At 47.0% G+C, this 27,540-nt stretch overlaps 1 protein-coding gene across 2 annotated transcripts; it reads left to right on the top strand.

Moving 5' to 3' along the window:
• Window positions 1-32: 32 nt before the first annotated feature.
• Window positions 33-27,540, top strand: SRD5A1 (steroid 5 alpha-reductase 1). Of its 2 annotated transcripts, none has more exons than XR_014261731.1 (5): window positions 33-492; window positions 13,608-13,774; window positions 17,080-17,181; window positions 18,888-19,102; window positions 25,609-27,540. XR_014261731.1 is itself a non-coding variant. In XM_082454396.1 (5 exons), the coding sequence occupies exons 1-5, from the start codon at window positions 212-214 to the stop codon at window positions 25,673-25,675; spliced, it is 768 nt and encodes a 255-aa protein (XP_082310522.1). In that variant the 5' UTR covers window positions 33-211; the 3' UTR covers window positions 25,676-27,540. The 2 variants fall into 2 exon arrangements, 1 of the variants encoding a protein (XP_082310522.1); XM_082454396.1 differs by having other exon boundaries at window positions 18,888-19,038.

Raw genomic sequence — 27,540 nt, 5'->3', positions numbered from 1 at the left:
CCCAGTCCGCGGCGCGCCCCCTGGACTGGTGAAACAGGCGGGGTTAGCGTATCCACTGCTCCCTGGCCGCCAGGGCGGCGTGGATCCCGACCCCGGGTTTTGACAGCGGGCCCCGACCTCAGGTAACCGCGCCTCCCGCCGCCCCCGCCGCCGCCCTATATGTGGCGCGTCGCGGCTGCCGGGCCATGGAGCACGCCTGCCGTCCCCCACAATGGAGCTGGCCGAGCGGTTCCTGCTGGACGCGCTCGCCTACCTGGAGTGCGCCCTGGGCTTCCTGTGCTACGTGCTGCTGAAGCTGGTGGGCTCGCCCTACGGGCGCTACGCGTCGCCGCGCTCCGCATTTCGGCTGCCGGCGCGGGCCGCCTGGGCGGTGCAGGAGCTGCCCTCGCTGGCGGTGCCGCTCCTCGCGTGCGCAGGCGCGCCCGCCGAGCGCCTCAACCGCTGGCCCAACTGCATTCTCCTGACCATGTTCCTCGTCCACTACGCGCAAAGGTGAGGGCGGGCGGCCCCGCGCCTCTCCCTGCCACCCCTGGTGCGCTGCCCTCTCCCTGCCACCCCTGGTGCGCTGCCCTCTCCCTGCCACCCCTGGTGCGCTGCCCTCTCCCTGCCACCCCTGGTTCACTCCCTTCTCCCTGCCACCCCTGGTGCCCTGCCCTCTCCCTGCCACCCCTGGTGTGCTGCCTTCTCCTTGCCACCCCTGGTTCACTCCCTTCTCCCTGCCACCCCTGGTGCGCTGCCTTCTCCCTGCCACCCCTGGTTCGCTCCCTTCTCCCTGCCACCCCTGGTGCGCTGCCTTCTCCCTACCACCCCTGGTTCGCTCCCTTCTCCCTGCCACCCCTGGTGCGCTGCCCTCTCCCTGCCACCCCTGGTGCGCTGCCCCCTCCCTGCCACCCCTGGTTCGCTCCCTTCTCCCTGCCACCCCTGGTGCGCTGCCTTCTCCCTACCACCCCTGGTTCGCTCCCTTCTCCCCGCCACCCCTGGTGCGCTGCCCTCTGCCTGCCACCCCTGGTTCGCTCCCTTCTCCCTGCCACCCCTGGTTCACTCCCTTCTCCCTGCCACCCCTGGTGCGCTGCCCTCTGCCTGCCACCCCTGGTTCGCTCCCTTCTCCCTGCCACCCCTGGTTCGCTCCCTTCTCCCTGCCACCCCTGGTGCGCTGCCTTCTCCCTACCACCCCTGGTTCGCTCCCTTCTCCCTGCCACCCCTGGTGCGCTGCCCTCTCCCTGCCACCCCTGGTGCGCTGCCCCCTCCCTGCCACCCCTGGTTCGCTCCCTTCTCCCTGCCACCCCTGGTGCCCTGCCCCCTCCCTGCCACCCCTGGTTCGCTCCCTTCTCCCTGCCACCCCTGGTGCGCTGCCCTCTCCCTGCCACCCCTGGTGCGCTGCCCCCTCCCTGCCACCCCTGGTGCGCTGCCCCCTCCCTGCCACCCCCGGTGCCCTGTCCCCTCCCTGCCACCCCAGGCTGGCTCCCTCCGCCTGTGCAGCAGGGCCTGGCGCCCTCTCCTTGCGCCTCTGCTCCCTCTCCCAGCATCCTCTTTCTACTTTTCTAGTTCCACTTCGGGCTCTTTGCTGTGGGTGGAGGAGCTCTTTTCCCCCAGCCAAATGGTCACCTGCAACTTGGGAGCCTGGTTTTCTCAAACTCCTTGTGACTTCCCTTTTACAATGCTTGGACTGTATGGGCGTGAATGGATCACGTTCAGAGACTTTCACCTCCACATTACGCAAGCGCCCCCGCAACTGTGGAGGTGGCTTTCCAAGAAATAACCTTAAACACACATAAGGTCTTTACACTGACTTACAAATGTTTCGTTTTTGTGAAGAATGCTCAGTGGCTGTGTCTGAACTGTTCAGGTCTCGTAATAAGTTGGGACTTTCTCCAGCTCTTAAGTTTTGGCTTTTACACAGCTAAACCAAATGGCTGGACAAAAGTTTAAAATCAGAATATGAAAATGTGTATTCCGACTTCAAAAGGCTGCCGAGTTAAAAAGGGCGTTCCCTGCATGCTAGAGACCTGGGCTGACCTGCTCTGTGAACGTGGGCAGGTTACTTGACCTCTGTAATCTTGGGTCCCACCCCACTACGCCCACTTCATTAAGTGGGACGGGAAGGAAGTGTGGGTGTCTCTAAGCCTCTCTTGAGTCCCTGGCACAGCTGTGTCCCCATCTGCTTTTAAGCAGGCACTGGAAGTGGGCAGAGTCAGTGTTCCACAAGGCTTTCTGGGTGCCCTGTTTCTGACACTCCTAGAGAATTCCAGTAAGCAAAGTTGTTACCAGACCCATGGAGGTTCTGTAATGTGATTGAGCATTACTGCAATTTGCATATCAATAGAATTCTCATGACTACATACATTTCTCTATAAATATGCCAGAATCTGTGTCTGTTTTTGTCACAACTAAAAGCAAGCTCTGGAGTCAGACTGCTAGGTGTTACCCCAGCCACGTCCCTGGTGACTGGTGAGGTAAGTTATTAAGCTGCTCTGCAGCAGATTGCCCCATCAATGAAATTGGCGCAGCCATGGTACCAGCTACCCACCAGTGGGATTGGCATGCCTTAAATACTCAAGGCAACTCCATAAAATGCTTGTGAGGTTCTGGGAAATCTGAATGCTCAATGGTGACAAATAACACCACTTTATATCACTATGCAAATGGGCGTATCCACATACACACTCTGCGTGACATTTGTGCATGCTGTTGCCAGCTTCAAGTGCCAAGTAAAAAATCTTCTGAAGACATTGAAGGCATTGGAAAGATATGAAGGGAGCACTTTACAGAGCTTTGTCTGAAAGCCTGGAGTTGAAGCTTTTTGATGTAAGGTGTCACGTGTAATTGTATCGGGGCTCACTCTAGTGGGAGACTGGATGCAGCCTCCCAGAGGGCCGAAGTCGCTTCTACAGATAGAACTGGAATAGATCCTTTCGTGCAGATGAGGCCACAGAGCCACAGAGTTCAGGTGTTTTACCCAAGGTTGTTGGATGAGCGATTGCCGGGACTAACACCCCGCTCCCCTCCTCGGTTTCTAGACCAGTGGCTTCAAAAACTCTGCTCCAAAGGATTTGCCGGGTCACGTGTAGTTTTTTAAACTGCTGGGCTATTTTTTTTTCCCCCAAGTCGTTCATGTTACTATATATGTAGCCCATGTGGTTTGGGGGCATTTAAGTTTTTCCAAATAGAAAAGATAAACATCTTCCATTCTACCCAAGCAACTAATTTATTCAACGGTCATTTGACCTAAGTCGGTGAGCCCTTGGACGAGAACGGAAGCGCAAACCACATTGAGCGCTTGTTCCAAACCACTGAACTCCTTGACCCAGAAGCTGTTTCCTCAGCCCCTCATTTGTCAGGGCTCTGTAGACCAGACCAGACAGTAAGAAGGGAGACAGGTGAATCCAAGCCTGAGTCAGACTGGTGGCGGGAGAAACACGAACCACGGGACATCCGTGGGAGACACGAGACCGAGTGGGCAGCGACTTCCAGAACTTGGCAGATGTGTGCCGAGGCCCTGTGCTAGGACATGGGCTGACACAGGAGGGAGGCGGGGCCCCGCCCTAGGGGAGCTTGAGCCTCTTGAGGACTGAAGCCAGAAGGGGGCTTCCCATGGTCTGTGGGAAGGGGTGTTTGCCTGTGTGTTTTTAGGTCTTCATTCGGCACACGTTGACTACGGATTGTTTGACGTATTTGGCATTCTACTCATCGTTGGGCGTACAGAGTTGAGAGGTTCTCTTGAGTCAGTGAGTACAGGACAAACTCTGGAGAATCAACAGGATCTTTGGGGCACAAGAGCCAGGGATGGGAGGGAAGGCCTGCCTAGGAGGGCAAGAGGGGACAAGTGGGGGCCAGAACACACCAGGGCCCTGACCAGCTCCCCCAAGGATGGTGAAGCATGTTTGTAGTAACTTTTTTTTTTTTTAACTTTTTGGCTGCACCGCGTGGCATGTGGGATCTTAGTTCCCTGACCAGGGATCGAACCCATGCGCCCTGCAGTGGAAGCACGGAGTCTTAACCGCTGGACCACCAGGGAAGTCCCCGTAGGAAGGTTTTTTTAATCTATGGCAAACCACATGGTTGTCCGGCCGGCGGCCTTTGCATCCTGTCTGCACTGAGGTCGCCTCCTGTTGGTCACGGGCTTCTGAGTTCCCAAGGGCACCACCGCATCTTCTCACACCGCCGTTGGTTTCGTGTGTGTGGAGCGTGTCCGACCTCTCGCCCGCTCACCTGAGGCAAGTGTATGCCAGAGATGGGCAGTTGCCTGTTCTCACGTCCACTCAGAGCTGCTGTGCATTTATCAGAAGCCCAGGTGTGGCTCCCTCAACCCCGTCTCACCTCGTGTTCTACTGCTTTCTGTCTAGACAAGCGGGGATTCAGTATGACTGGAACCCAGCGTACCTGTATCACAGATTTTCCCTTTCCATTCAGCAGGGAGTGAGTGAGTCACTGATTATTTCTTCACCAGCTCCTCTGTTTAACAATAGTTACAAACCAAAGTCCCACTTGAGCGCTGAGATGTTTATTTACCACTGGGGCCCCAGTCACCCCGAGGCCACAGAGGAAGGGTGCCAAACACCCCCCTCCAAGTGTGCAGACTTTGAAACACCCACCCCGAGGTCTGTGCTCAGCCAGCTCTGTGACCTTGTGGGATCTTGATTCTGTTGTCATCCTTGATTGCAAGGCCTCAAAGCACCTCACCTACTTCAGGTTCATCGTTCCTCCTGCTGGGGCCTGTTAATGGTCTGGGGAGAGCCTGGCCCAGCCTCTCTTTTAACTGTGTCATAAAGCATGTATAACATTAAAACACAGCAGAGGACTGGAGAGGGTGAAGGGCACACCAAATCCTTGGCCCTTGCCTTGTGGATTCAAATAATTTGAGAAGGAAAACTTTTATGTCAAAGTATAGAATGACAGAAAGTAAAGTATTCATTGTGTCTGTAACCTTGCCTTGAAAGAGCAAAGTGCTTATTTAAGTATGTAGCTTTACTGCAGTTTAATCACTACAGGGAAAGAGTCTTTTACAGAAGGAAAGAAAAGCAAAGGGAACTGATCCAAATCTAGGAAGTGCTGTAGATTTCAATGATGTCAAATTGTTGAGAAAAAAGTAATACAGTCAAATATTAAAATCAACAACCACTCTCAGTTTTAAACATTTAAAAATGGTTAAATCTACCATTACCTAAATTACTGCCAGATCACCAAGTTGGTTACTTAGTGTTCCCGAACTTGGGTGGGCGACATTATAGGCTGTCCTAGGAGATGATGGCCAACTGCTTCCATTTCCAGAGTCAAATCATTTGCTGAATGATTGCGTTATTTCTCGTTGCAAGAAAACTGCAGTGTTGTTATTGCAGTTTATTGGGAAAACATTTTAAGAGAGAATTCTTATGCTTCACTATGCGAATTAAGCAGTCATGGAGCTTGTGTCTGGGAGCCCCAAAATTGAGATCTTAACTTTCAACGATTAAAGAATTGTCATTCCACGTGGTTGCCGGCATGTTGACCTTTGAAAGGAATGCTTTCGCTTGAGTCTTTCCAGCAGATGGGCGCAGTGGTTATTTGCCAGTTACTTGGGTTTTGTGTAGGCATTAACCCTACTGGCTTGAGTGGTTCAGGAAACCACATGAGAGCTGCTTGGGAGGATGAGAAGCTTGGGTCTCTGGGCGCTACTTTGCAGTGAGAGTAGAAATGCGGGCTAGCTCTGGGGACTTTGTTCTTTTCTGTAATCCATTTTCCTTTATGGGTGCTAATAGGACACTTTCTTGTTTCCTTAAAATTCAGGACAAAATTTAAGGAAAAATTTGTGGTTTGCTTTATTAATTTTGCCTGATTCTCTCTGAGCCTTTTCCAATAAGCAATTGCAGGTCTTCAGCCCAAGAAATCAGATTTCTCCCTCTCACTCATCAGGTCTGTTCTGAATGTATTAGCTTCCAGGATTTAAAATACATGTGTGCGTATTGCATGCAAACCTACAACTGAGGTACGTGTTCCTGTAGAAAACTTAGAAAATGTGGAGGAATTCAAGGAAGAAAATAAAAACCACGTATAGTTCCATCACCCAGAGATAACACTGACGAAATTTTGGCATATCTCTTTCCCATCTCCTTCACTGTCTTTAATAAGTTTTTGATACTTTTTTTTCTAAGCAGTAAAGATAACACACATAAACACGCATAAAACCTTATATCCCACTTTTGTCACTTCACATAAGTATTACACTGGCTTAGTAGACATGCTTACTAAAGACGACTTCTAAACACTAATGTGCCACAGAGTGAATAGACAGAGCCAGCCCTGCCTGGTCCTGCTTCTTGCCACCACTTTGCGATGTGTTGGATGGCACACCTGGGACGTTGCCTTGGAGCCTGCCTCTTCCTAGCCTACTGTCTCTCTCCATCACCCAGGGCACCATATTCCTCTGAGCCTCTGGGTCCTGATCTGTTAAATAGGGTAAATAGTAACAGTTCTGAAGTATAAAAAAAAAACATGTTGTATAGGATTAGGAATTATTGGGAACATTTTTGTCAGGAACTACGAGAAGCACTTTTATGCTTTCTAAGCTTGTAAACTCACCCAAAAAGTAAACAGATGGCAGACTGCCCTGAGCATCAAAGCCCCACGGAGTTTCCGGCATCTCAGGGCTTTTGGTTCAACCAGGCATCAAACATTCCCTACATTCCTGATTGTCCTACAAACACAAACTTTTGTAAGTTTCCCTGGGTAATAAAAACAATTTGATGGAAAGTACATATTCTTTCTTTACATGGAACAGAAAGAAAATAAAATAAGGAAACTGTAACACAATGAAGAACAAAGTGTCAAATTCAATCCCACATCCACTTCTGATGATGTAGGAAACAGAATTCCTTCTTAGCTCCTTGGGACCTGGCTACTGTGTATCCAGAAGAGGAAATGGCTTTATAACCCAGTACCTAAATAAAATGCTTTTAAGTCCAAGTGCTTCATAGTTTCTCAAAAGATTATTTCTATTTTAAGGAATTTTCAACCTCTGACTTAATACCGTCATTTTAAAGAGGGGTGGTATTCATGTCCCGTAGGTGGTTGTGAGGGTGAGGCAATGTCTGAGAAGAGCTTTGGAAGACGAGTGTCTGTTGTAACCAAGGTGGCCTGGGTCCCAGACCCTGGCGTGTGACTGGTGCTGTGTCCCTCCAGCAGGTGTGCCTGCCTTCCTTACTGTCTGAGCCTGGATCCTTCACCCTGATAAACGGCTGGGGTCCACCGCAATCCTTGAGATGCTGTTGTCCCTCCAAAGTCTAGATGAAGGCTCACATGAAAGCCGTGCCCAGAAGCCACCGCTCCTTGGTCCCGTTCTGGTTCCTAATTGGCCCAAGTCAAAGGAAAACACTGCTGACAACAGCTGCATGGATTTCCAAGGAAAAGATGTAAAGCTAAAGGGAATAACCCAAAAAGAGAAAAATGATCGAAAAGATGCCCAGAGGGAGCAGGGCACTCCCCTCTGGAAGGCCTGTTGCACTTGGACATCTGGCTCCTGGAGACCCTAGCCGGCATGTCCTCAGAGCCAGTCCTGGAGGTCTGCAGGCATAGGTGGCATGGCTCAGGACAGCTTGTTCTGACTTCGATGGTTTTATGGCCAGGCCCATGGTCATCAGGGTCACTGCTGTCCCCTCCAAGGGCAGAGAGCAGAGAGCAACAGAATAGGCCTGTGTCAACCTATTATAAGGCCCTGTTTGCAGTCCTTGCCCCTTTACTGGCATTCACGTGAGACCAAAGAGAGGTAAGTCCTCTCCCCAGGTCCTTTATGACTGTCTTCCCCACGTTCCCCCCAGGGCATGCATAGGAGCAGAAGTCAGTGCACCTCTCCTGCCTGGTCAGGTAACAGGACACAGGTGTGCAGTCCCCGCCAGCCACCAAGCCACAGTGAGCCCCGGAACGCAGCGGCTGCCGGGAATCCACAGCCGGGGCCACAGGCAGGAAACGTTTTCTAAGAAAATCAAAGTGATGGTTCTAGGTTAGATCTCCTGTTTTAAATCTAGACCAAGGGCTGTGAACTTTTTGGGAAAGGGCCAGGTAGTGCATATGTTACACTTTCTGGGCCAAAGGCCAAAATAAGGTACATGGTGTAGGAATTTGTAACGAAAGAGAAAACAAGATTTCACAAAAGTTGTATTGACAAAATTTGAAATATGATACCTTAGTGCAATTTTGGTAATACAGGTGTAATGAGAAGAATGGGGTTCTTTTTTTTGTTGTTGGGGAATAACATTTAACTTAATTGGACATCAGGGTTAGGGCACCTTCTTATCAAAATCTCTCGTTAAGTGTCTACCTCCTAGCGCGATGACATTTTATCTTTGAAAATGTCCTTTCGTGCATGTATGTCCTGCCAAATATTCATATCAGTCCACAAGTTTATGATTTTAATTTAGCACAACCCTAGCTTGAAAGCCTTTTATGAAATTTTTTTAAAACTTTATTCTATAAATTTATTTATTTATTTATTTATGGCGGCGTTGGGTCTTCATTGCTGTGTGCGGCTTTCTCTAGTTGCGGCGAGCGGGGGCTACTCTTCGTTGTGGTGCACGGGCTTCTCATTGCGGTGGCTTCTCTTGTTGTGGAGCACAGGCTCTAGGCATATGGGCTTCAGTAGTTGTGGCACGCAGGCTCAGTAGTTGTGGCTTGCGGGCTCTAGAGCGCAGGCTCAATAGTGTGGCTTAGTTGCTCCGTGGCATGTGGGATCTTCCCAGACCAGGGCTCGAACCCGTGTCCCCTGCATTGGCAGGCGGATTCTTAACCACTGAGCCACCAAGGAAGTCCCATGAAATTCTACTGCATTCTTCTCTCTTGATATCTGCCTTTTAGTGGGTCATGACATTGTAGATTAATATCTTATGATTGAGTATCAGGTGGCAGCTCCTCGATTACACAGCTAAGTGGATTTTGAAGTATGGAAACCAAGGTTCTAGAAACACTGGTAGAACTAGTCTGGGCTTAGAAATTGTGTCCACTGCACATTGATGTGAGAAAGTAGATCTTGCTGCTGCTTTTAATTTTTAACAGCATGGAAAGTATTAATATATAAAGCAGTTTGACATGACATGTTATTCAAACAGTGTCAGTTGTCATTGAAATAACTAACACAGTGTAAATTTTGCACCTAAGTGATTTTTGTCCTACAGTTTTAGGTGGATTCACTAAGAAGGTGAATCGAGCCTGTAGCAAAAGCTAATTTCCAAACCCTTTAAAACTCAGTAAGAGTGGGCTTCCCCTGTGGCACAGTGGTTAAGAATCTGCCTGCCAATGCAGGGGACACGGGTTTGAGCCCTGGTCCGGGAGGATCCCACGTGCCGTGGAGCAAATAAGCCCCTGCGCCACAACTACTGAGCCTGCGCTCTAGAGCCCGCGCTCCGCAACAAGAGAAGCCACCGCAATGAGAAGCCCGGGCGCAGCAACAAAGACCCAACGCAGCCAAAAATAAATACATAAATAAATTTACTAAAAAAAAAAAATCTCAATAGTAGTGGTTGAGAGCAATTTTTCTCAATGAGAAAATTTGTCTTGAGCTCAAAATAGTGGTCAAGTCCATGGAGGGACTGTCACATGCACTGTTGATGCTATTGATTCAGTCACACACAATAGATTTTGTTTGTTTGTTTTGCCGAGTACCTGATGGTATAGGAGATAGCTTTAAACACCTTACTTTTTTTTTTTAATTAATTAATTTATTTATTTATTTTTGGCTGTGTTGGGTCTTCGTTTCTGTGCGAGGGCTTTCTCCAGTTGCGGCAAGCGGGGGCCACTCTTCATCGCGGTGCGCGGACCTCTCTCTATCGCGGCCTCTCTTGTTGCGGAGCACAGGCTCCAGACGCGCAGGCTCAGTAGTTGTGGCTCACGGGCCTAGTTGCTCCGCGGCATGTGGGGTCTTCCCAGACCAGGGCTCGAACCCGTGTCCCTGCATTGGCAGGCAGATTCTCAACCACTGCACCACCAGGGAAGCCCTAAACACCTTACATTTTCACAAGCTTTGTAAATTTGTAATTCATCTGTGTGTCTGTCCCACACATTTTTACCACCATGAGTAGTAACATCCTAGCTGATTCCACGTTAGGCTGTACTGAACTAGTGTTTCCTCAACCTCTTTGGAAGTATCCTCACCTTTAGTTGTTCCACGCAGACTGTTTAGAGAACCTGGGCCTGCAGTCACTCCAGCCTCGGCCCTGAGCCCTAGAATAAACAGCTCAGCAATAGCAGCCGCTTCCGTGGACACACCAAGAGCCAAGGATGCTCACATGCTGCATCTTCCGCCTCGCTTTTTAACTACTGACGTCGCTCCTGGTGTCCTAACTCCTCCAGCGCTGTTCTCCCCAAAAGGCTAATAATAATGTACAGCAAGTTTATATTCCCCGGACATGTTTCTGCGGCTGCTGCAATTAATTGCCTCACCTTTGGCATATGGTTTCCCTTGCTTGGCTAACAAAATGAACTGCTTGGTAGCTTCCTTTGGGGGGGGGGCCGTAGCCTCATTTTCATTTCTTTTGTAAAGAAATTCTGTCATGGGGTGCTGTTTTAAATTCTCTGATTTTTTTGATCGTTGCTTTCCTGGGAGTTGGGGACATTGTGATGACGGCTCAGCCTGGTAGTGGGGACCTCTGTTATATCCTCCTGGCACAGCTATAGTGGCATTGCCTTCCAAAGAATGCTTTGCCATCTGATGCAGTAACAAAATAGCCCACACTCCACTGTACCTTCAAAGCACGAAGAGGCCATCAGCTTTTCTTGTTCTGACAGGATGGGTATGCACTGGTCATACACAGCCCAGTGCTGTGCTTGGTACTCGGGTCACTGCATCACGGTGATGGGCAGCGAGCGCACCAAAGAGCGGTGCAAAGTGATGAGATGGCCACGTACAGGTTCTGTCACAGCTACTGAACTCTGCGCAGACAACGTGCAAACAGAGGGCCATGGTCACGTTCCAGTACTGCTTTATTTATGGACCCTGAGATTTGAATTTCATGTAATTTTCACGCATCATGAAATATTCTTTTGATTCCCCCATCCCCAATATTTAAAAATGTAAAAAGCATTCTTAGCTCACAGGCTGTAAAACACAGGTGGTGGACAGGATTTGTCCCAGGGGCTGTGTTTGCTGACACCTGATCCAGACTCACGTTGATATCACAGGCATAGAGCATTAGTGACGGATGAGGAACATGTGTGAAGGCAAAACAAAAGAGAGGTTTGGGTTTCACCTTTACAGTGTGCTAGCCAATGTTTGCCAGTTCAGAATTCAGCCCTGAACTTGAAACCGGGTTGGGAGAAATCCATCAAAAGTTTGCTGTACAGAAACGTCTACCACCTTTGCAGAATGTTTCCTCAAAGCTGCTTCTTCAACACTTCATGCATCTATAATCTAGAAGTTTGTGACATCTAGCCTAGAAGTTTGCCTCCCACCATTTTTTAGTACCTGTTTTTCCTATTCCAAGCTTACTGTTTTTCCCTCCACTCTCTGACCCTGCGTTTCTATTAGCCTGTGTTGAACTCAGCATGTTCCATTCAGGTCAACAGTCCGTCTTTCAGTCTTTTATTTTTATCAATGAATGTAATGTACATTTTCAAGTTCTACATTTTAACAGGCATCTTTCTAAACCAAGTCCAACCCCTGCGTCCCCCACAAGTCTTATATCCTGCTCTCTCTTCTTTTTTTTCCCGTATTTCTCCAGACTTGGAATTCTAACACTTTCTCAGTTCAGTCCTGCAATTTGCCTCCTGGAAATTTCCTTGAGACCATAACTCCCCAAGAAGTTTTCTCCTAACTTTCTCACCCTACTGTCCCCTTTCTACTTTCCCACGGCTAGAGAATCCCCTACGCTGACTGTGGAAATGAGGCTGCTCGCTCCTGGTACTTCTGAAGTCTGGGCACTCAGGGACAGGGTGAGAAGCATTTTGTATTCTGCCATCGACCGTTTCCTCTGGGTCTCACACAAGGGGCCCTACCCTGGCTGTGAAACAGGGAGAGGCAGAAAGGCACCTTGACAACAGTGCCCAATCACAACATGTCAGACTCCCCGCCTGTTTTTAAGGGAGGCTATGCCGGTCCGAGACACGCACACTTACCCCCAATCAAGACCAAGTCCTGGTCTTGCAGTGTGAGTGTTTGCAGTTAACCTGCATCTCCAGTGCCAGCCCACTGTACCAACTGTCTGCCAGATAGGAATCATGTTTTCCCGAGGCGGAGAGAAATGGGTGAGATTCCCTGTTCTTTTTGGGGGGCTTGTCAACACTGTAGTTTCCAGGCAAATCTCTACTTCACTGATGATGTCATAACCAAATGGATGCTTTGCCCTAAATTTGAATAAGGTCTTCTTTGGGGGAAGTGGCGTGAACAAGGTGAGAACCTTGAAGGCTGCTTGTGATTCATGTGAAAGTTCTCCCAAGAAGCTGAGTGAGACTGTTGGGGAGAGAATCCCTTGAGGATGCATAGCCAACATTATAGTACTATTCTCGTGCTATTACTATTACTATTAACAATCAGTTACGTTTTTACTCTAGAGTAGATGGCCAAAATGGAAACAATAAGTGTTTACATTTTTCCTTGTTTTAAGCTATAATTTACATAAATAAAATTCACTCATTTTAAGTCTATAGTTTGATCAGTTTTGGTGATTGGATTAAGTTGTGTAGTCGTCGCCACAATCTGGATACAGAACTGTTGTACAACAATTCCTTTCACTGACAGAGGGATTCAAGTTGTCACTTTCTTCTTGGGTCAGTTTTGGTCACCTTTGTCTTTTAAGAATTTTGTCTGTTTCATCCACGTTGTCAAATGTATTGACATAAAGTTGTTGAAAATAGTTTCTTATTATCCTCTTAAGGGCTGTAGGTTACGTAGTGATGCCCCTTCTTTAAATGTATTACACATTGATTTTAAAGAGAAAATTCAAACACAGAATAAAGTTTTGCATCCTGTTTTCTTCATACATTTCAAGTTTCTTGTCCTTGTATTTTCCCTCTTTAAATTTTTAGTAATGTGCCCCTACACCAGCGTGATATAACCGAAGAACATGATCTTCAAATTGCCCAGGTTTACACTGAAACTCAGCCACTCTCTAGCCCTGTGGCCTTGAGCAGATTACTTAACCACTCTGAGTCTTAATCTTGTCCTCTGTCAAATGTGCGTAACACTATCTCCTGTGCAGGTAGCTGGGAGGCCTTGCTGTGATGGGCACTCAGGGAATGAGAGCCATTGTGATAGTGATGGACAACGTGATGCTGGTCCCCAACTCCTAGTGCTCAGACTAGAACGAGTTACTGGTTTTAGGATGGTGGGAATTTTGAGAGCCTCTTGAAGCCTTCAGTCTCTCTCATTCAGTGTGTCTGTTTCACATTCTGTACAGTTGGAATCCTGAGTTTGTGCACAGTGGTGTCCATTATTGAAACACAGTTCATTCTTTAACTAGAAATGCTGCTTTTAACAGATGTAGTACTCTGGGCAAGTATTACTAAGAATGACTTTTGTACAAAAAGCAGGATTAAAAACCCAAGACACTTAAAGTAGAATTGCAGAAATTAGATTCTTTATTGTTGTTGCTTTTAAAAAAAAAAAAAATATATATATATATATATGTATATGTTTCTTTTTTCCGAAGGGCCTTGATTTTCCCATTTCTCATCCGAGGAGGAAAGCCCATGCCATTGTACACCTTTATGCTGGCATTCATGTTCTGCACCTATAATGGCTACTTGCAGAGCAGATACCTGAGCCAGTATGCCGTATATGCTGACAGCTGGCTCACTGACCCCCGATTTCTAACAGGTGAGTGTCCTTAGTGATGCGCTCCATCCTCCTAATCATAACTTCGGTGCTCACCTTCCAGCAGTGTCCAGTTAGAAAGCGCACACTTCTTGAGCGAACAGAGAGTCTGCGTAGGTCCATGGCCTAGCAGGGGGCCAAGCACTGGCGGAAGGGAGGGTCAGGCTGTTCCAGCGCCGCATCAGTAGCAGCAGATGACGCAGGTGCCCGTCACCCTTGCCCACTCAAGCACTGAAAGCACAAATACCTGTTCTCAAGGTGAGCCTAAAAATAGCAACCAGCTCCGGCAGAGTGAGCAGTGGATGGGAGTGAGTTCATTTGGGCACTAATTGACTGTGTAATCAAAGACAGTCGTTGAACAGTCGTTAAACAGTCGTTAAACCTCCCACGGTTTCTTCCGGAAAGCGAGAGAAAGTCAGACTGGGTCATCTTCCAACAAGGCAATTAGACTTTTATGGTTATACTGACTTCAAACTTTGAGGTTTGTGAAGTTTTCGAAATTTTTAAAATTTTTATCAATGAATGTAATGTACATTTTCAAGTTCTAATTATAACCTTACAAGTTCTGAACAAAAATGATGATAGAACATTAGCCATCAGAAATATTTGCAAGGATGTTAAAACTACATAATTGGGGAGCTCTTGTCTGTAAGGAAGTTTCTTCTATATGTTTACCCTCCTAACGTTTAGACATTCTAGCACATTCAGGTATAGCTTACCCCCAAGGTAGCATGTTAAGAATCTTGAGTTGGTCCATCAAATTCTCAAACTGCCCCAGAGCCCTTCACCCTAAAGTAAATAAAGTGACCTTACGTTTCATCTGGCTTTTTCTCCATGTGTATGAATTTGTCATAATAGAGAAAACGAACATTTGAGTAGTACTTTGTTGTCGACGAAGCAGTTTCACATTTCTCGGTCATATTTTTTTCTGTGAATTAAAATTTTGCTCCCAGGGCGGAGTCCTCATCAAACCTGAGAACTGTGACAGCAAGGGATCTGCTTCCTCATCTATCAAAGCGGGGACGAATGCGAAAATTTTCAAGAGCCTTTTCTAGCTCCACAAGTCTGTGCCTCCATGAAACACCAGACTAAATTGTTTTGTTCGCACCCTGCCCCCAAATGTCGTCTTGATTTATCTGCTCCCTGACTGTCTGATTTTCTTCTGCCCCAACTCTCAGAAGGAGACAGAACAGGCTTGGCCATCTGCCAGGAGCTGTACCCACGCCTCTGCCTCTCCGAGGTTCAGAAGAGGGCAAAAGTTAGGTCCTTTTCACAGGAGAAAGAAACGTCATATGGTTAAGCAGCTGGCCTCAGATCTAAATCGAGTAATAGCTGGTGGTTTAAACCAGACATCACACTGGCCCACAGTGAGGGCAATGAGGGACAGAGAAAGGGGATGCTTTTTAAACTCAAAGGTTTTAAATGTTTATTTGAGATTCTCATGGGAATCGTTTTTATGATGAATTGTTTGAGCTTTTGATGAACAACAAAACAAAAGAATTCTTTGGTCTGTGAATTTCAGTGTCCTTTAAAGGAGCTCTATAGATAGACCATGTTATCTGCAGGTGCCTTTGAAATTGGTCTAAAATTTAAGACATCAATAAATTGTATACAGACTTCTTGACTTCTCTATGATTGAACAGAAGTAATTGAAAATGAGGAAATATGCCAACTGAGAAACAAACTGGGTTACTTTTTTGGTATTATATTCATTTCATAAAGTTTATAGCTTTTGTAATTACATGGATAATTTTAGAAATCACATAATTAATTATACTTACAATAGTTATTATGAAAAGGTTAAGCAAGTATCAATAATAATAAAATCCTAACAAAAAGTTTCCCAGAGAAGTAAGAGTGGTTAAGCTAAAAGAATTTATACAAAGATTTTAAGATCCCTAACGATGAAATTAAATGTTTAGTTCAGATAAGCACAAATATTAGTTTTCCTACGAATCTAGGCAATATAGGGAGCTTGTCTCTTAGAAGACAAATAAAGGAAGCATGGAATTTTGAGAACGTGATGCTTTCTGGAACAACAAATTAGGGGCCAAATCACCTAGAAGTGACATACTGAAATTCAAAGAAGGTAGCGAGTCAGCCATAAATTGATGGATCCAATAAGTGACTTACAAAACGTATTAGACAATTTGGTACAAACTGTTTAGAAAGGAAGCTGCCTAGTGAAGTCAATAGGAAGAAATCTTGAAAGCCTTGCTGTAGACCTGAACATGGTTTGTATGTCCCTGTTCTAACTGTGGAAAACTATCTAATGCCACTGGGATAACTGATGAATAACTCATAATGTTACTCCAAGTGTACGTTTCTTTGAAATTGACTTGAATGCCACCATTAAGCACCATCTGCCTTTCACATTTTTCTAAATATCTCAGAATAATCAAATTAACTCTTTTTGTGAAATCAAGTTATTCCTTTTATCAAACACTATTTTGACATTTTGCCTTTTCTTGTTGGAATTGATTGATACGATACTGATAAGTCTTCTTTAAGTGACGAGAAACCTCCGAAGCCCTTGAAGAATTGGAGAGAAAATGTTCACATGCTGTGGAATATCTACTCAGAGCCGGGCAGCTGGCAGTTGAAGATTTAGTTGGGGGATGCGGTGGACGAACAGACCCAGGACCACCGACTGATGAATGAGCAGGAAATCAGGGGTGGGAGAGGCCATGGATGTGCATTCAATTGTTCAGATGAGGTTATAGAGAAAGAAGAGAAGAGGACCAGCGATTAGCTCCTTGGAACCGCCCCCTCAAGGGGCCTGAACGCAGCCAGTCGTGGTGGTAAAGCCCGCGCTGGGATTTCCCGTCTCCTCTTCTGCCAAACAGAGGGGCCAGAAGGGGCGTCGTGCATCAGACAGTGTTTGAGAAGACAAATAAACTTTGTGGGCTGACCCGCTGACGATGATAATACCTCTTCCTAGAAAAGAGCCTTGTGCCTTAGTCATAAGTCAAATTTCTAATCATACCCGTCATCCTAAAAACATAGATTGTGGCCATCAGGTCAAGCTATTTTAAATAGATTAGATAATTGAATAGTATTATTAGAAAAGCAAAGCCCTTATCTAGCAGGCCTAGAGCAGTGCTTATAAGTCATCTTTCTAAATAAAGCACAATATTTATTATAACAATGATTTTTGCTATCAGTCATGGCTAATATGTTATACCAATAATGATAATATGAAGGACTACAGTAATACCCTTCATTCAGGCTTGGGTTTGTAAACTTTGTAGTTTATTAACCATAATACTCTTGAATATTTTATTTTCTTTATATCTTATTTTCTTTAGGTTTTGTCTTGTGGTTGTTAGGCATGCTGATAAACATCCACTCAGATCATGTCCTAAGGAACCTCAGGAAACCAGGGGAGACTGGATATAAAATACCAAAGGGTATGTACCAAAAATGGGGAATTTATTCTAAAATTTTATTGAATGATGCTTTGCTGTTTTAGTTTTGCCAGATCTCGTAACTAAAGTGCAGTATTTGTTAGCTGCAGGTTTTCAGTGTGAGTCACCATTATTGTTCGTAACAGTGACTGATTACTGTTTTGTTAAAATGATAGAGGAAGCAATTCTGACTAACTGAACGCTTATTAAGCAAAAAGGAAGCTCTAATTATATCTGTCTTTGGAAAGAGAGATTAGTAGGAATTTGTGGTCTACAAGGGGTGTCCAATACTTCATTTCTAGCCACAGAATAGAATTGATACCTTGATTGACCCTCCCTCCGAAAACAATTTAAAATGTTGGGTGAAAAATTTAAATGCATCAGTGTGGTATCAAGAAAGCAAGTAATCATCAGAGGGCAAAATCTAAGTGAGTGCTAGAGTCCAGAGTGCATCTTGTTTTAATCTGTGACCACTAGCTGACCCTCATGCTGGTTTTGTGGCCCAAATTCGTGCCACTTGCCTGGTCTGAGAAACGTCCAGCTGTGAATTAGGGTCCATGTATTCCTGGGGATGGTGCGCTCATGCCTGTGGCCAACGCAAGCCCAGATCCCCAAGGAACCTGCCTTCAACTCAGGCCTCCGAGAGCCCAGCAGACCACACACCACAGAATAAGGGCCACAGTCAAAAGTTGCAGAGCCCATGAGGAATAGGGCACCACGAACAAGAGCTTCATGAACGTCAGCGATCTCAGATCTTAGAATTCATAGACACAAGTTGTAAAGTGAATACTTAAATATTTAAAAAATAAAAAAGGGATTGAAATTATGAGCAAAGGAGAAATATACTCTAAAAAGGACAAAATGGATACAAGCTGGAAAATAGTAGAGCTTCTGAAAATTTTCTTTAAAAATCAGTAGGTAAAACTAAAACTAGAGCGAAAGTGAGAAGCACACAGCAGCACTTAGTTTGGTGTCCTTCACCTTATCTTCCTGGAAACCATACAGGAATAACAGCAGAACAAATGACCAAAAAACCCTGTAAACCTCAAATGACTTAAACTGTGGCCCTGGGGTTACCCTTGGAGTGTGCAGCTCTGCTCTCCGGCCGATGACTCCCAGGCCCCCATGCCCTGCTCTGCCCCTTGGGTCCCCCCCACCTCCCTGGGGTGTAGTGGCCCAGATGTTGGGGGAGGGGTCTGGTCCACACAACACCCCACGTGCTTCGAGAAGGGTCTGGCCTGTCATGTAGACTTGATGAATCTGTGAAGATTTGAGGAGTGAATGAATGAGTCTGTCCTTGAAAATTTGTACTTTCTTCAACCCTTTGTCTAGGGGTCCCTATAGGTCCATTTTATCAAGTTGGTTCATTAACTGTTAGTCTGTGTCCCATCCTTGTTTAAGTTTTGTCAGCTTGATTCATTAACCAGTGAAGTGATATATTGAAGTGCGTTAAAACCGTAGCATTTTATAGTCAGACAAACAGATAGGTATTGATACAGGCATGTACTTACTACCAGAAGCTGTGATATGAAACAGTAAAACCGGTCACGTTAGATGTGTCTCATTGATGAAAATTCTGTAAAGGTTGTATTTCCCCAGAGTTGATTTGTATGTTCTCCGAGGAAGTATCCACTGGTATCTCTTAAGTCAGGATTTCATTAGGCACTGTTTCATAGTGAACGCACTGCTGGGTCTCTGTTTTCTTCTAGGGGGCTTGTTTGAATACATCACTGCAGCCAACTACTTCGGAGAGGTCGTCGAGTGGTGCGGCTACGCCCTCGCCAGCTGGTCCATCCAAGGCTGGGCTTTTGCTGTGTTCACCTTCTGTGTCCTGCTCACCAGGGCTCAGCAGCACCACCAGTACGTTTGAAAACACTTTTGGCGTTTCTAATTTGTCCTCCGACCTTGGTAGAGCAACCTGCAGGTTAGATTTTTGAAATGTTCATATCAATTTGCCAAACCCCAGTTTAGACCAGGCTTTAGCTAAATGAGCACGGAACCACGCAGACGTCTGAAGAATAGCCCAGGTGTAGTCGTCAGATACGCGTCGGCCACGTCATTTGCTCCGCCCTGCGCTGAGCCTCTTTGAATGTCTGCTGCTGGGCTCGGTGGTCAAGTGGAATGTCAGGCAGGGGGATTCAGGGTCTGACGTGGACTCGCCGATGACCGCAGGGGACGCTGGCTGGGCAGCAGGCCCTCGGGCGGCTGCAGTTGGAGGCATCAGCGTCTGGCCCTTGCAGAGCCCCTTCCCACAAGGGCACCCCACTGTGCAGGGTCCCTGATGGACTCCTGGGATACCGCACCCCGAAGTCACATTGTTTTCCAGAGTGTGGGGCCTTTATCGGATCCCCAAAAGGGTCTGTGATCCACTTGACCAACAACGTAGAAAACAAAGTATGTTAAAGCTGAAGCGAGCTTGGGGGGCATCTTCCCCATCTAACAGGTGGGGAAACTGAGGCTCAGGCTCAGACAGGGTGGAAGTCACGTCTCGCTGAGACTGGAGAGCTCGCAGACCATCTGAGCATCGGGACAGTGCCCTGATGCCGCAGCAATGCTGGAAGTTTGGCGTGGCTGGCTCCCCAGTGCCCACATGGACAGCTCGTGTCCTCTGAGCTCGAGAGGACGCTGCTCTGCTTCCGTGGCCTCATTCACTCAGAAACATTCCATCCTAATCTCCAGGGCTGCTGACACAGAGGCATCCAAAAATGTATGTCATTGTCCTGCTTCACAGACTTTGCCATCTCTTTGGGGAACAGGACAGAGCTGGAAGGCCAGCAGAAGAATAGATGATATCACGGTGCAGTGGGAAACACAGACTTCTTAGAGTCAGAAGTCCTGGGTTTATTTCCCAGGCTCACCATGTATTTAAAGACACAGAGGATTATTATTGGAGGTAATGAGGAAGAGCTAAAAATATCTGTGTAGCTAATAGTTAAGGACATTACAGCAAAAGCGTGAGAGTTATTGAGTTCCTGAGAGCAGCACCTCTGTTCTTTGAAGTGCCCCCTGCGCTGGTGAGCTGGTGATCTTCCCTCCTGCCAGTGAGGGGAGCAGGGCCCCAGGGCCAGGACCCGTGTATATGCCGGAGCTGCTGCGAAGACAGGGGTGGGAAGGAAGCCCATACCAGCAAGAGCTCAGGAAAGGGGTTACAGCATCAAAAGTGGCACAAACGTTCAGGAATGATTCGCCGTCTGGGGTTGGATTGAGTCCTAACCCCAGGAACAGAGTCCGTGTAGACGGGCTTAGTTCAGATGAGGTCGCCCTGGAGTCAGGCCCTAGTCCAGTAGGACTGGTGTCCTTATGAAGAGGAGACACTTGGACACAGACATGCACGCAAAAGAAGCGACGGCTGCGTTCAGGCAGACACAGAGGGAAGCTGAAGGCCGAGAGTGTGGCAGTGATGGAGCCACAAACCAAGAACCCCAGAGGCTGCCGGAAGCTGGGAAAGGCTGGAAGTGAAACCGTGCACCTCAGACTGGGACTTAAACCCACGTGCCGGGACTTAAACCCACGTGCCGGGACTCAAACCCAGCCGAAACCCAGATTAGGACTTGAACCCGGCCAAAGCCCACAGTCTTCCAACTGAGGTCACACACCTGCTTTCAGGACTTAAATGAAGCTCAGATTCTTGATGTCTCATCGCAGAAAGAATTCAGTGAGAGACAAAGTGATAGGTAAGAAGTGGATTTATTTAGAGAGAAACACACTCCGTAGAGAGAGTGTGGGCCATCTCAGAAGGTGAGAAAGGCACCAGGGTATGGGGGTTGTCAGTTTTTATAGGAGCGGGTAATTTCATAGGCTAATGAGTGGGAGGAGTATTCCAGCTATTTTAGGAAGGGGCGGGGATTTCCAGGAATTGGGCCACCGCCCACTTTTTGATCCTTATGGTCGGTCTTGGAACTGTCATGGCGCCTGTGGGTGTGTCATTTAGCGTGCTAACGTGAGCTTGCTGATACTGAGGCTCAAGGTCTGGTGGAAAAAGTCGACTTGTCCGCCAGCTTGGATCCATTTGGTTCTAATCAGTTTATGTCATGTCCTCGGGCTGTGTCATTCTTTCAAAGGTTGTGCCCTGCCTCTTTCCCTCCTGTTTCAGAAGGACCCTCCCCTGGAGCCTGGGAGGGAGCAGGGGCCCTACCTCACCCGGACTGCAGGCTTCTGGCCGCCAGGCATAAATGCTGTTGTTTCAAGCCCCGGGTTTGTGGCTCTTTGTTACAGCAGCCCTGAGAAACCAACACCCCAGCCCTTCCAGGATTTACAGTCCATGGGGCCGTAAGCAAAGGCAGTGAGTCTGAGCTCCTCAGTTTTCTCCTCTGCTAGATGATTTCCCCAGATCTCATGCCTATGAAGCACTTTTCTCAGAACCAGAAAGATTCATACTCTCAGCAGGCCTGGCTGAAATAATATGTTATTATCACTTTAGACTAAAAGTATCTAACAACGTCCTAGAAAATGAATAAAACAAAACTAGATTCATGTAACAGCAGTGACAACAACTGCCAGCTATCTTCCCCCCACCCCCGCATCCCTTCCCCTCCTTCCCTCCCTCCCCCTCCTCCACCTTCCTCTCCTCCGCCTCTTCCTTCCCCTCCCCCTCCCCTTCGTGTCCCCATCTCCCTCCCCTCCCCCTTCTCCCCTTCTCCTCTCCCCCTCTCCTTCCCGCCCCCCTTCCCTCTCTCCCTCCCCCTTTCTCCTCCCCCTCCCTCTTCCCCTCCCCCTCCCTTTTCTCCTCCCCCTCCTCCTCCTCCCCCTCCCTCTCCCCCTCCTCCCTTCCCCCTTCCCCTCCCCCTCCTCCTCCTCCCCCTCCCCCTTCCCCTCCCCCTCCTCCCCGCCCTCTTCCCCTCCCCCTCTTCCTCCCCCCTCCCTCTTCCCCTCCCCCTCCTCCTCCTCCCCTTCCCCCTTCCCCTCCCCCTCCTCCTCCTCCCCCACCTCAGCACCAGCACCTACCCCACACAGCCCAGTGCAGGGGCCTAAGACCACTTTCTCATGGCCATGGGGGAGATGCTATTCCTGTCCATTTGTTATATTAGATATTAAAAAGTGAATATTGGTTGGTTTCTAACAATAAAACCAAAAGAGATAATCCTGACATTTTAAGAGCGTGGAACAGAGGAAGATTGAACAAGAGCACACTAGGTCAGTCATAAAGATGTTTTCTTAAATGAAAACAGGGCACAGGAAAATCCCTCTCAACGCTGCAGTGTGACACAGATAGAAATAGACAGTAATCCTATTTTCCAAATGAAAGTCTCTGTAAAGAAAACCCAAAGGTGTTCTTTGCAGATTCACGGGTTGAAAGGGCTCTTTTTCATTCATTTGCTGTTTAAATTGATGTCAGTGTGAAAGCAACTTTAATTGTTGAACAATTAATTCGGTTTAGTGGAAGTATGTTCAGAAATGTTAGATTTACAAGCTGAGGACAAAATAAAGCCTATCTTTTTTTTTTTTTTTTTTTTTAAATCCAGTCAACCCAACTAATGAAACCATTAGATAAATTGCTTCCAAAGGGAAACAATCCCTAGGACTAGTCCTTGCACTATATTTGACTTACTGACAATGTTCTTAAAGCAATATTTTATTACAATGAACTTCTTTCTGTAACAACTAGACGTGAAGTATTTAAATCCATAAATGATTGTTATATTGATAATTAGATCTGTAGATCAGAAGCTTAGGGTCACCTGTTCCGAGTAGCTAACAGATATTCAGGTCTGAGGGCCAAATTTCAAGGAATGGTTAAGGGGGGCACGTTTTCTCACCGTTTTCTTCCCTGCCAGCCTCCAGCCGCCATGCTTGTTGGATGGAGCCGGCGCGTGGCGGCACATGATTTCACAGCTGTGCGAGAATGAACTCAGACGTGTGCTTGTTCACACTCGGGCACTGGAGGTTGGGGCCGGCCTCAAGGGCAGTCTTTGAGGGCAGACTCTGTGGAAATAAATTATTGCATGCTTATCTATTTGTTAACTTTAATGTCATTTTTAAAAATGAACTCAATGTGTCTTCAAGACACTGGTTGATGACACAATGATTTTTTTAAAAAGACCCACACGAATATGACATGCTGCCATCTTGTCACAGCCTGTTTCATGAGACTTGGGTGCATAACCGTGATTTGTGAATGCTTGGAAAGTGTTTACTCAACTGTCAGTGACCCATCCCTGTGTTCACAAACACAAAGCTGTTTCTGAGCCAGAAACACACAAACGGTTAGCGGTTTTTTTGCATTCAACAGAAAGGCAATGAGATGTTAGTTCAGTCTCCACAGTAATAAAATCAAGACAAAAAATTGGTATCCAGCCGTGGTCAGTGTCACATAAGCTTTGATTCTAGGGGTAGAAAAATGAATGAGAAAAGTAATAGAAATATGCTGCTTGTCCTTTTAAAAGTATCTATACATACACACATACTTATAAATCTTAAGGTACTTTTTGCTTTTTGGCCGCGTGGCATGTGGGATCTTATTAGTTCCCTGACCAGGGATCAAACCCGTTCCCCCTGCAGTGGAAGCACAGAGTCCTAACCACTGGACCACCGGGGAAGTCCTGTAGAGTATATATTCTTGAGGTGGGTTTGTGGTCTCAGTGATCACACAAATGAGAAGTTTCCTGGGTGGCTGCACAGCGCCTGGAGCCGTCCCGAGGGCGTGGGCGGGAGCGCCTGTCCTGTTCTTGCTGTCTTCGGGCCGCCGCCTTCGCTGTCGCCCATCTGAGGCTGGTGTCCCGGGTCCCCGGGCAGTTTCAGGACGGGGGCTCGCCTCCTGCCCTCCTAGCGTGCTGTCCACACTGCTGCCCCGTGGGAGGCTCTTAGGAGCTGGCTGCTGGTCCGTGTCCTGGATCCCACGCGGGCTGTCTTAGTCTGTTCAGGCTGCTGTCGCAAACATGCCATAACCCAAGGCCTTATAAACAACAAACGTTTATTTCTCAGAGTTCTGGAGGCTGGAAATCGGAGACCTGGGTGCCAGTACTGGCAGTTCTGGGAAAGGCCCTTTTCTGGGTTGCTTTCTCGCTGTAACCTCAAGGACAGAAAGAGCCGGGGGACCTCTTGAATCAGGGCACTAATTCCATCCTGGAGGCTCCACCCTCATGACCTCATCGCCCCCCAAAGGCCTCACCTCCTAATACTATCATCGCCTCGGGCGTTAGGTCTTTCACATGACTTCTGCGGGGGTCACATTCAGACCATAGCACAGGCTGACGTGAGTAAATATGCGGCCTGTGCACATTCTTGGCGCCTCTGCTGCCCGTAGCCCTTCTTGTCTCCACGCACATCACTGATCTGGAAAAGTCCGTTGTTACCGTGGCCTCATGTCAGGGGAGGTGCTGCTTGATCTGAGGTCCAGTGACCAGCTTCTGTGGGTGGTTCTCGTCATGTGTCTTTTGGGGAATACAGAACAGCGCATGAGAGCACCATGGCATCTGCTAGGTTGTAATTCTGTATTTGTGGATGGCAGTGTTGAGTTGATCTAAAATCGACAGGATTTTGTGGACTCACTTTCAGGTGGTTGTTTTCATATGTTTCTGCCATCTTAACAAATAAGCTAATTTATTTTTTTAAATTTTTGAATTTTATTTTATTTATTTTTTTATACAGCAGGTTCTTATTGGTTATCCATTTTATACATATTAGCATATATATGTTGATCCCAATCTGCAAATTCATCCCACCCCCACACCCCCGCCATTTTCCCCCCTTGGTGTCCATGCGTTTGTTCTCTACAATAGCTAATTATCTTCCATCATTGTTTTTAGTCTGTTTAGCACTCTTTTGTACTTATGGAAAGGCTTTTTCTGCCTATTTCTCCATTTTGTCAAATTATTTTTAATCTTTTACTCCTTCCACTTAGCTGCCACCCTTCCCAACGGGCTATTACCCCACAACAAATGAGTGTGCCTTTGTTGATTTAATTTATATCAAAACTGAAAATACCTGTCTGAGTGCAGGGCCGAATTATGAACAACCCGTGTCACGTGTTCCTGGGTTCGTTTGAGAGTCACCTGGCACGTAGCTGCGTGCCCCTGCCACAGACCCTGGGTCTGGAGCAGAGAAAACTCTTGGGGTAACTAAAAGATACTCAGGATACACCTACTCGGTTCCTCTCCCCTCCCCCAGTCAGCCTGCTTCCCAGGATCTGCAAAGATAGCGCCCCAGTATCCTGATGTGCGTGTTTATCACACGCCTGTAATTTTCCCTGCCAATATAAAGGTGAATTATATGAGTCACATCTTCGTGAACCGTGCTGTACAGTCTGATATGTTTATTCATGATACAGACCAAGTCAAGCTATGTGTCTGAGATGCCAGAATTTGTATTACTACTTTTAAAAAGCTCAGTATCCCTTTATGATGAGAAATATCGTCCGTTTTGTTAGCCACTGTTAAATGTTTCAGTGAGAAAATTAACTTTTTTTTAATGTATTTTTTTGTCTTATTTCAGGTGGTACCATGAGAAATTTGAAGACTATCCAAAATTCAGAAAAATTATGATTCCATTTTTGTTTTAAGTTCGTTGTCAATGGGGTTACCTTCAGCTTGAAGCTTTCTGATCATGTTTCTCTCAGGATGATATAAATGAATTTATGTCTCTGTAATTTTTCTGCTACTTCACCTTTTTCAAGATTTGCTCTAGGATTGTGTAAATGAGTAAACTATCTAATAACAGTAGCAAATGTGTAAGCTACCTAATCACGGTCTAATCAAACTGAAATGGCAGGGGGAAGTATGACGCTGCATACCAGGTCACGGATCTGGAACTCTGTAATTACAGCTTGACCCTCCTCTGATTTGTTTGCCTCTATGGACCAAAACATTCTCTACCCCTTGCACAACTCCCTACAGCAATGGGTTTAAGGTCAAAGGTGATGTCCCCTCCCCCTATGGAGGCGTGTTCTGTCTTCATGTCCCTCTCATCCCCCTAGGTCGGAGAGGCCTGGGTCCCCACAGACTACCCACCACAGCCTCTCACTGTTGGGTGCTGGGCAGGTGGAGAAGTTGGGCGTAGGGAGAGGAGAGGCCCAGTGGAGGCCGGTGCAAAAGGCCTCTGGCACCTGCTCCAGCCTGGACCACCAGGTGACTTCACTGGCAAGACAGGGCACTGGGGGCATTCTTAAGGAGCAAGCTGCTGTGTCCCCCATGAAAGGGACTTACTTCCTGGAGGCCCTGAGCTGGGAGCACGAAGGTGCTGCGGGACAGCCTTCCCATCTCGGGTCACTCGCCATGAGCCATTAGGAGTCTCTGGCTTGGGATGATTTTTCTTCCTCCTTCTAGGTAGAATTAGAATTTTTTAAAGGCACTTTTTCTTTTTAAGTACCTCTCAATATTGCAAAACTATAATTTGAAGCAGAATTTCTTATTTTAGATGCACTCAAAACCTCCACGGAGATGAATGACAGTAATAAAATGTACTACTTACTGCCAGATATGTAAAAGAAGTCTCCCCGCTGGAAGGCTACCTACTGAGTCTCTTGGTCCCTCTGTGAAAATCCAATGAACACATGGTACAGACCCCTCCTCACCTGGGACAGCACTACCTCTATTGTTCCCACATTTGTAGGGGTGGGAACCGAGCAAGGTGTAAGTGGAGAGAGTCCGTGTGCACTTATGATCGCTAACGATGCTGGGTGGCAGAGGCCTCCGGGACACGCCTGACGTTGCGTCCTGTATGTTCTCCGACCGACTGCCACCTTTGGGCAGGGAGCAGGCCCTCCTGCCCCTGCACCCTGGGCCCCTGGGCACCCCATTGGCTCCCTCCGGCTTCTCCTGGCTCACCTTCCCAACCAGGGGCTCCCTCCCCATGAGGTTTCATGTAGAAACTGTGTTCTTGGTGTTAGTGGTTTTTAGAGTCCCTTAGGGTTTTAGAATTACACGGAAAACTTTTCCTGATGTGGTTGGGCTTCATTTTTAACTAAAAATTGAATGCTTTTGTGGGGAAATTCTGTGATCAAATAAGCTTTGGCCCTTTTTCTGACTGAATAATTACTTGAAACCATAAAACAACAAATATTTAGGATCTCCTCCAGAAAACTCAAAAATCTGAGCGAGTCTTGACTGATTTGGGCCTCTGGGCTCTGGAAGGTGTACCTGGCCAGAAAGATGCTTGTCTGAGAGCTAGAGATGCTCACTGTGATTTTTACTTCTGTTGGTGCTTCTTTTTTATTTGAGTGACCAAAAGTTTGGGTTAAGTGGGGATTTGAGGCATGGTGCTACTTCACTGTCATGTGCTGGGTGGATGATTGACAGCACGAAATCTTGTTCTATCTTGTCTGCCTGTCTTCCCTTTGCTAAAAACCGTAACTGGAAAATTATGACAATTTGTTATTGTGTTAGTTAACAATAATTAAGGAGATTAATAAAATTACTGGTAAAAGTT

This window comes from Balaenoptera physalus (assembly GCF_965194825.1).
Source record: "Balaenoptera physalus genome assembly, chromosome: 3".
NCBI classification, from domain to species: domain Eukaryota; kingdom Metazoa; phylum Chordata; class Mammalia; order Artiodactyla; family Balaenopteridae; genus Balaenoptera; species Balaenoptera physalus.
Note: the sequence above shows the minus strand (reverse complement) of the source record. Positions and strands in the feature narration are given on the sequence as shown.